Genomic DNA, 10,305 nt, shown 5'->3' with positions numbered 1-10,305 from the left:
CGGGAATAATATCTCGAAATCTTATATTATTATTATTTTTAGTTTTAGCACACGACATTCTTAGTCGAGATTCTGAAAATTCGACTGCCTCTGAGCTTGCTCAATTTTCATTAGTATAAACCTCGCCTATATTTTGTTTGGGACATTTTAGGTAATAAACTAAAACCGCATTAACAATTGTTATTATATTTTATAGTAATACCTTATTCTATTTATTCTTCTTTCAGTTGCTGGCAGCAATAAAAGGATTTTGATTTTGCAATAACAAAAAAGTGTAATTATAATTTGCGTTGATCGCAACCGCACACTGCAGTGAACAACTATGTACAAGGAAGAACTGAATAGTTAAATAAAATAAAACAAAACAAAAATGTGTAAATACAATATATAGCAACAACAAAAAGTTTATAAAATAAATTCGAAACCGCCGAAACAAAAAGTTAACAGGGTAACCAACCAAAAACTATTACCTAATTAATACCAAACAACAACAAATAGAGCTACAAACACACCAAAAAGTACCACAAACGAACAAGTTGTTGTTCACTAAACAACAATAACAACTATTATTACTAGAACAACTGTTTAATCAAGTGCTATTCAACTAAACGCCGTTTCGGTCAACCAAAGAATGCAACCCACGACCTGGTAGCAAGCCAAGCCAAACCAAATACTTAATCAACCAGCGAACTGACTAATTAACCAACCATCCAACTAACCAATAAACAATAAAAAGCATGCAACAAAACTAAATAGTCGAATTGATTTTAATAGAATTATCACGCATTGCAATGCAACTACAAATATCTAGAGTTTCTTATCGACCAACGCAAAACTACTATCGGCTAATGTCAATTTAATTAAAAAGTTCAACTGATTTCTAAATCTCTGAGGACAACAGAATCAGCCAACGAATTCTGACTCCAACTCAATACAAACTTTACTTATAATTGATCTTACTTCAACCACCACAATCGCCATTTTATACAACTTCTTTATCCCGTTATCGACATTCTGCAAAGAACATATAAAGACAAGTCTTTATAAAGACAAGCCTTTATAGGTCCTTTGCGTTTGGCATTTACAGGTAGGGAAAATTCTCATTTTCTTAGAACGAAAGCAAGCACAAAAACAAAAACACATCAGTTTCATTAAAACAAACAAAACGTAACGAAATATACAAATATTAAAACAATATGACTTCGCCACCGGAAAGCCCCATCGAAGAGGTTGTCTTCGAATTGGAACACACCCGAGTGCCTAAGCCAATAAACGTAACGATAGAAGATTTGTATCGCGAGACGAAATTCTCAAAGCAGGAAATACGAATTATGTATCGTGGATTTAAAACGGTAAGTGATGAAAGAATTAAGAAATAGTTATGTATGTGAAATAAAGAAGTAAACAAATCCTGTAAGGATTATTGAATGTTACTAGAATATTTTGTTATCGACACAAATACTTTAAGGTTACATTTTGTGGTTAATTTCATGGAGAAACAGAGTTAAGTTTAAAGTTAAGTCCAAATCAAACGCTCCAGGAATGTCAACCATTTCTATTTCTATCTTGTCTCTCCACGAAGGTAGATACACAAAGTTTATTCGAAAGCAAAACCATACAATTATTTGAATGATAGATTACCAGGTTTGGCCATTAACTATGGGAAAAACAAAATTGCGTGAGCAACCTCGGCTACCACGTCACAGGGGACTCGGCAGTCGAGTTCTGCAAGGATGAAAGATACTAGGTTTGCTCGTTAGGTATGGTGAACAAAAAATGTTGAGGGGAACTTTGGATTCTACGTCATTTGTTCTGTGTTTCACAAAATTTAGCTTTAGCTTAGTGAAAGAGCCGAATAACGGTCTTCTAGGTAGTACCTACACCTCTCAAAATCTTTTCAGCATGGAATTCTGCACGATCATTTCACATGTATTTACACACTCGCCCCATCGTTCGTTATCCAGATGACAACGAAGCAACATGAGCGAAGACTGTGTTGATTTTTTTTTCGTATATCACTAACACTATCTTATTGCCAGCCGAATTCTGCACGTTCATTTCACACATAAGTAGACAGTCGTCCAATCAGTCGTTGTTCAGACGGCAACGAAATGACGTTGTGTTAATTTGTTTCGAATATCGCCAATCTCAATTTATTTGTAAACACATCCCCTGTTTCCTCAGCCTATCAGCTGATTCCGTCAAATTCAGTGAGAGCCGGATAACAGTCTGTTATTGGCGACACCTTCTCAATTCTTTTTCTATGATCCATTCCTCTGGATCATTGTTATAAATGACTTGCTGGAGGAGCTGGTGAGGAGGGGCTGTAGGGTGATTGCCTACGCGGATGATGTGGCATTAATTGTTTGAGGAAAGTTTATAGATACCCTGTATGATTTAATGCAGGGATATCTGAACGTAGTTGTTCGATGGGCAGCAGATTGCGGCTTATCAGTAAATCCTCTTAAGACGGAGCTCGTCCTTTTCACGAGGAAATATAAAATACCCAGAGCTCAGCTCCCCTCGATGGAGGGCGCTCCGCTGGTGCTTTCTGACAAGGTGAAGTACCTAGGTCTAATCCTTGACAGTAAGCTGACGTGGAAGCCCAACATTGAGGAGAGAGTAAGGAAGGCAACAATCGCCTTGTATGGGTGCAAAGGCGCAATTGGCAAAAGGTGGGGCCTCTCGCCCAGAGTTGTATTCTGGCTCTATAATACCATAATAAAGCCAATTCTGTTATATGGAGTCACTGTCTGGTGGAACTCACTGGAGAGGACGACATCAGTTAAAAAGCTAGAGAGAGTCCAGAGGTCTGCACTCATTGGAATCAGTGGGGCGCTTCGAACTACTCCTACTCTGGCGCTTAATGTAATGTTAAACGTGGTACCTATAGCCATCGCAGGCAGAATTGCCGCTGCTCGTACCGCAGTCAGACTGAGGGGCTTGGGCTATAAGCTCAACCTCACATATGGGCACTCAAGCATCCTCAGAAACTTTGAGTTCATCCCCTCGTCGACGGACCAGTGTGTGCCTTCGCTAAGTCCAAGTGGAACTTTCTCCACTCATATTCCACCAAGGGAGGAGTGGACCGGGGACAACACCTGGGGACAGGGCCTTGTTAACCTGTTCACGGATGGCTCGAAGTTGGACGGTAGGGTTGGAGGAGGAGTATTCTGCAAAGAGCTCCCCATCAAACTCAAATTCAGGCTACCGGATCACTGCAGTGTGTTCCAAGCAGAGGTGACCGCAATTAAAGAAGCAGCTGACTGGCTACTTACTTGCGTAATAACTGTTAAGAAGGTAAATATTTACTCCGATAGCCAAACGGCCATTAGGGCCCTAGGCTCTATTATGGTGCATTCGAAGCTGGTCAGGGAATGCCTGGTCTCACTCTCGATTGCATCAGAATTCTTCGACATAAAGATAATTTGGGTACCTGGTCACAGTGACATTGCGGGAAACTGCGAAGCCGACGAGCTGGCCAGACAGGGGACCTGTGAGGCAATGTGCCCGCGAAAGGAGAGGATCGGGATCCCCTTGACAACCTGCGCTCTACTCCTGGAAGGATGGGCTATGCACCAACTCAGCGAACGCTGGGCAAGTACACGAACGTGTAGGGTCGCGAAGTCCTTCTGGCCATGTTTGGATAGGAGGCGTTCGAGGGATATCCTGGGAATGACAAAATGTCACCTCTCAAATTTCGTGGGCATCATCACGGGGCACACATGCCGCGAGGTACACATGCCGTGAGACTCGGAATCACTTCGAGTCCTTTTTGCGTCAGCTGCATGGAGGATGGGGTGGAATCATCTCAGCATATGCTCCTTAGCTGCCCAGCCTTCGCGGGCCGGACTAAGATTCAAGTGTCTTGGTTCTCATTTCTTTTCTGCGCCTGCTGATATAGCAGATGTTGATAACAAAAATCTGATGAACTACATCAGCAGCATAATGAGGTTAACACAACCGCGGACTAGTCACCGTTCGTAGTCCACAATCACTCACCACTCCCCCATCCCTTCCCTTCCTCCCCCTTCTCTGTCCTTAAATGGTATCACAAAGGACGAACCAAACTATTTCGTCCAAGTGGGCCCTACCCTCTGGGCAACCATTATAACCTAACCTAACCTACTTTGTAGACAACAAAAAAATTGTCATTGCTTGCCGAGGGGCGACCGCTATTAGAAAAAACTCATTTTTGTGTTTAATGCACTGAGATTTTAACCTATTCACTTCCGAATGGTAGTCACGTATAAAGCCATTCGACTACGGCGGCCGTGAAAATTGGATGAGTAATTTTGTACGCATATCAGGGCATATTAATTAGGTAGCAGCAGTAGGGTTGCAATTTTGATTGCATTTTATGGAATTGGTCTCTAAATTGTCAAATTTTGTTAAGTAACTCTAAGCTGTCAATCTTTGTTTATAGATTTTGACATTATAGGTACAAAAACCAAAAACAAAATACGTTGCTCTTACTGTTTTCGTTTTACTGCTGCTATCCGTTTAATGTGCTTTGATGCATATGCATACTCGTACATGTGGACCATCTAGTATTAGGAATTTCAACTATCAATTTTTTGGCTTTGATAGCTAAAATAACTTTTGTGGTTTATTAGAAATTTAGTTTATGGTTAGATTTTTACAACCATCGCCAGACGATTTAAGAGTTGAAACATGACATTGAAGTTATCATTGCTGATAAAAATGTCGATATTCGTGAAAATGTGCTAAAAAATTGGATTAGCAGAATGAGCTGCACTGTAAAGCCAAACGTGGACGTCATTTGAATGAAATTATATTCCACGTTTAATGACACTTTTTACTCATTCCAATAAAACTTCATGGGAAAATATTCAGGCGTCTTTTATTTATAGCCGAATTACATGGACCATCTCGTATGACTACTTATGCCCATATAATTTGCTTTATTTATAAAAAGTAATAAGCGCATAAAATATTTACGATATCATTGCGATTTAATGGATGCACTTATGCTCCATATCTATTTTACTTTGCTTTATTTTGCTTTTGCAGGAATGTCCCGAAGGCGTTGTACATGAGGAATGCTTCAAAGAAATTTACGCCAAGTTCTTTCCACATGGCAGTAAGTATCAGTAAAATATTTTATTGAAAACCATGGTGATTTTCAGAATTTAACAGTATTACATTAAGAACGCACACGTGCATACATAAATATTTATAGTGTGGTTTTTATAATTCCAAATTTGTGCAAAAAGGTAATATTATATTTTTTTATATTTTAGACTCCAGTTTATACGCTCATCATGTGTTCAGGACATTCGATATAAACAGTACTGGGTCTGTGAACTTTCGGGTGAGTATTCACGCACTTAAAAAGTCGATTCATTTTAAGGGGTTATATACAGTTAGAAGGCCGAAAAAAAGCGAATTTTCTGAGAAAACTTTGAATTTTATTGATCTAAAAATTTTGACACATATTATGTTGTCTTTTAACTGTTTTTTAAAACTTAGTATTAGTAAAACATTTTTATTTGGAAATGAGCTACAGCTGATCTCCGGGAGCTCCTCTCAAAAAAAACGTTTTGCGGTGACCACTATATCTCTGAACTAGATCCTCTAAAATTAAAAAAACCAAACAGGTTTCGTTAAAGTAATGTTAAATCTAGTAATTAATAGAAGGAATGAGTAAAAGACATTTTTTTGACAAAATGGCGGTTTCTATAAAAAAATCGATTTTTGTCCTTAAATGGTTTATAAAAAAAATATTTATCAGTGAGAAAAATTCTTCCAGTATTTACTAAAAAATATATTTAAAAAGCTCGTGTTAAAATTTGAGACTAATCGGTTTAGCCGTTTTCGAGTAATGTTGGTCACCGGCTTTGAAAATACCATTTTGAGAAAAACGCGTTTAAAGTTTGAAAAGCAATGAGTCTAAGTCTGAAACGCGTTTTCAAATTTGCGTGTAACTTCGAAAATATTCACCGGAACGACATTAAATTTTCTGTGTGTATTCTTAAATATATGTGCATTAAGAAAATAAAAAAAAAAAATGAAAAAGTCGATTTTTTGAAAATTCTAACTGTATATAAACCCTTAAGTTTATGTTATGTTATGTAATTTTGTAATGAAACAATTTTCGCAATAGGACTTTCTTAATATCCTCTCGACACTGTTGCGCGGTACAGTGTACGACAAAGTTAAGTGGACTTTCAAATTGTACGATGTGAATGCTGATGGTCGAATAACACGCGGTGAAATGAGCGATTTATTTCATTCGATACACGAGCTAATGGGACGACGGCCGCACCAACCTGATGAGGACCGAAAAGCCAAAGAACAGGTAAAATGAAATGGCACTGAATAGAGAAAATTGCAGTTATTAGAAGATGACAAATACAAATCAAATAAATTGCACTAAAATAAAAGTATGCAAATGAATTTGAAAAGCTTTCTAACCTTATAATGTTGTTAAAAATACAGTCCTTTATATGAAAAACCTTCTTTATCTCAGACCAGTAATGCCATTTTATTGTTGCAGAATCTGCAAAACCAGCTAAACAGTTTGTAGAATGTGCTCTCTCGTAACGGACACCTCCTCTAAGCAGACACTTTTTTCAGTATCCTTAGGGATCTTTTACATTTTTCTCTCTTGAGCGAGCAATTCTCTCAAAACAGGACGCGAACCATTTTTTCCCCCAACCAAAGGAGGAGGCCCTAGTAGCCGAATCGGTTGGTGCGTGACTACCATTCGGAAGCACGCAGGTTCGAATCTCCGTAGATGAAACACCATTATAGAAAAGGTTTTTCTAATAGCGGTCGCCCTTCGGCAGGTAATGGTAAACCTACGAGTGTATTTCTGCCATGCAAAAGCTCCTTCGCCCTTTGTGAATTTGAATAATTTTGCTTTTGAAGAATTTTTAATGTATTTTTCTCCTGTCAAGGGTTTACAACCTGTACTGTTTATATTGCATTTCAGGGGGTTGATTTATTCAAAATTTTAAAATTACTTCATTATAAAGTCATATTTAAAGAATATTGTGTGAAATTTTCATTCATTTTTATGAAGAAATGAGTTGGTGGCAGCGAATCTTCGCGGACGTCTCATAAAAAAGTTTTATTGCGGTGTCCCTCAGAACTCATTACTGGATCAACTAAAATCAAAAAACCAAATTGATTTCATCAGCTAATAAAGTTTCGCAGGTAACAACGTCGAATTTTTTTTTTTTTTTTTTTTTAATTTTTTAAAGCGCTTTGAAGTCAAAACACCGATTTTTCATAAAAAAAACTTGAAAACTTTGTTGTTTTAAAATATGACAAAATTTAAAAAAAAAAAAAACTCGACGTCATTACCTCGTGAATAAAGTAAAGAAACAAAAAAACCAAATTTGAAAAGAATCGGTGCAGTAGATATGAATCTACAGTGGACACCGACCGTAAAAAAGGCAAGTGTGAGAAAAACGCGTTTAAAGATTTGTGAAGATTGTGAAATCTGGTTGGAGAGGTAGATACTTAATCCTTTGTGTCTTTGTCAATTTTACTCTAATGCACTTCAAACTTTCACACAATAATCTTAAGATGTTATAGAATAATTTAAAAAAAAAAAATGAAAAAAAAAATACCATACTACCCCCTTCAGCGCTTGTTGCCTGCAACCTCAAAATTATATTTGTGAGTCCTATAAAGTCTAAAGAGTGGGCTGTAAATAAACCGTCTGTAAGTAGACCTATTTCATTTTAGTGGTTGCAAGTCTTTAGGCAGGTTTATTCTAAGTTGTCCTACAAATAGGAGAGTCTCAGAATGGCAAATCGTTTTTATGGAGATATTTTATGGCACAAACGTACTCAGAGGTTTTTTATTACTAGTTGAGGGACGACCGCTAATAGAAAATTTGTTCTATCATTTAATGTGCCATGATTACAGTGGGTATCGGATCCACTTTAGGGGTCGTGCACAAACTTAGTCAGACAATGTGGCCAAAAGAATCGTGTAATGTCTTGTGCTGAAGTTAAATCAATCAACTCATTTCCGTCGTGTGTAGCGAAAAAAGGTAAAATAGTTCACTTCGTAAATGGGAATATTAATGGAGGATGGTGACCTAAAATAGGAGGATCGCATTCTAGATTACGAAGTGAAAGCGACATGACACGGAACTAACTGCAAGAACTTATTAAAGTCCTCATTAGAACATACAGTAGTTGAAGTAGTTTTAAGCATTCAATCCGCCAATTTTCTTATATAAATGTAAATTTTTTTTTCATCTTTCAGTTGGAACGTACCTTCCGTTCATTCGATCCACACAATGTCGGCTACATTAATTTCGAAATGTGGATGAAGGGTTTGCTGACCAACCGAACCATAGTGAACTCTTTTCATGTCTTTCACTCGGATCCCTGATGGTCGGAGAGTGACTTCGAGAGTATTTTGAATAATCAAGAAGTTATATCGCTTATAGATCTCTGAGAAAGTAAAACTAATAATGACAGGAATGCACGAAAATCCAGCGTTAATCCTCAGGTAAGTGCATAAAGGAGAAAAACATCACTTTTGCCCATTTGAGCAGTGGTGAGTTAATTCACATTCGGCAGTTAACTATCGACTTAACTCTCTTCAATTTTATAGTAACAAGTTCATTTAAAGTTTACTGCTAATATAAAACGTGAGTTAGTCTCTAGCGAATTGAATGCTCGTTGAAATTAAAATATGAATGTAAAACTAAAATTATTCCTTATTCGTTTGAAAAGTTCGTGCAAATTCAGAGAGATGGTACTACTGGCGCATATCTAGGATTTGTTTAGTTAGTAGCACCACCATCGATGTATTTCTTTGTGTTTCTGGCATTACTTTGAATCGAGAAAGTCGCGTGATTTTCCTTTCCTTTTCCATCACGACAATGCACCAGCTCACGCGTCAGCAGTTGTGGTCGCGAAATTAAAGGAAATAGGGTTCCCACCTGTTTTAAATGCTCCCCTTTTTCCACACTTGGGTCTCTCGGAACCCACGGACAATTATTCTTCATTCAAGCGGGGATGTGATTGCAGAAACAAATGGCTATTTTTTCGCCTTGGATAAATTCTATTATTCGGGAGGGATCAACAAACTAGAATAACGTTGGACGAAGTGTATAAGCCGAAAAGGAGATAGTCTGGAAAAATAAAAAAAGGGTTTACTCCAAACGATTAAGTAGTTTTTATTTTTGCACGGATTTTTCAAACAAACCTCGTTTACAGCAGGAATTATTCCAAGAAGTATGCGCTTTCAGTGTGGGGCGGCCGCCGTAGCCGAATGGGTTGGTGCGTGATCACCATTCGGAATTCACTGAGAGGTCGTTGGTTCGAATCTCGGTGAAAGCAAAATTAATAAAAACATTTTTCTAATAGCGGTCGCCCCTCGGCAGGCAATGGCAAACCTCCGAGTGTATTTCTGCCATGAAAAAGCTCCTCATAAAAATGTCTGCCGTTCGGAGTCGGCTTGAAACTGTAGGTCCCTCCATTTGTGGAACAACACCAAGACGCACACCACAAATAGGAGGAGGAGCTCGGCCAAACACCTAACAGAAGGGTACGCGCCAATTATTTATTTTTTTATTTTATGCGCTTTCAGTGTGGCCGTAGGCGTTGTTGTATTCATTTAACAGATGAAATGAAAAAAAAACATGATGAAATAAAAACAAAGCATTTCGACAAATTCAGTTGTTCTTAATTATGGGAGAAAATCTGTTATCTTATTGTGTCACCCCATATCCTAGTAGCTGCGATGAATAAAAAAAAGATACAACTTTTCGTTAGGAAAAGTAGCTGATTACCGCTGCTTTTATTTGAAGGTTAGCACATCAGCGTGTTAAATTCAACTTGAGATTAACCTAGCACTGTGAAAATGGCATTTGAGCATTTATCGAAAATTTGTCTAATTTCTTGCTCTAATTTTTTGTTTGTTTTGCAGACGAGTAAGCCTTTGAACAAAAACAAGAAAACGTAAAATTACGCGAAAATTTGCAACTTGTAAAAATGAAATTGAGTTGAGTGAAAAAGGGAAGAGCGTGGATGCAAGGTAACAAGCCGTATGAAGTGGTGTATACAAGCAGCATTTAGTACTGGATATGCGTCTGAGAATTTCATCCTGCCGTGTACGTGAATAGGTAAATGGAAAAACTATGTTGTAATTTAGGTGGAAATTACAATAAATTGGGTATAGTAAATATTATTGTACAAAATAAATAAAAAGCGGATACAAACACAAATTGAAAATAGACATAGAAAATTTCTAGGAATTAAATACGAATTGAATGCTCCAATAAGTCAAATACATATAGCATACTAATTATAC

General features: G+C 37.5%; 1 protein-coding gene across 1 annotated transcript; it reads left to right on the top strand.

Annotated features, from left to right (window-relative positions):
• Window positions 1-1,123: 1,123 nt before the first annotated feature.
• Window positions 1,124-10,102, top strand: LOC129253402 (Kv channel-interacting protein 1). The gene is made up of 6 exons (XM_054891763.1): window positions 1,124-1,352; window positions 5,035-5,104; window positions 5,265-5,335; window positions 6,128-6,322; window positions 8,248-8,496; window positions 9,922-10,102. Exons 1-5 carry the CDS (start codon window positions 1,197-1,199, stop codon window positions 8,374-8,376), a joined length of 621 nt encoding a protein of 206 aa, XP_054747738.1. The 5' UTR covers window positions 1,124-1,196; the 3' UTR covers window positions 8,377-8,496; window positions 9,922-10,102.
• Window positions 10,103-10,305: the final 203 nt, after the last annotated feature.

Source organism: Anastrepha obliqua, chromosome 1 (genome assembly GCF_027943255.1).
Source record: "Anastrepha obliqua isolate idAnaObli1 chromosome 1, idAnaObli1_1.0, whole genome shotgun sequence".
In the NCBI taxonomy this organism is placed as follows: domain Eukaryota; kingdom Metazoa; phylum Arthropoda; class Insecta; order Diptera; family Tephritidae; genus Anastrepha; species Anastrepha obliqua.
The sequence above is the reverse complement of the archived record's forward strand: the minus strand, read 5'-3'. Positions and strand labels throughout refer to the sequence as shown.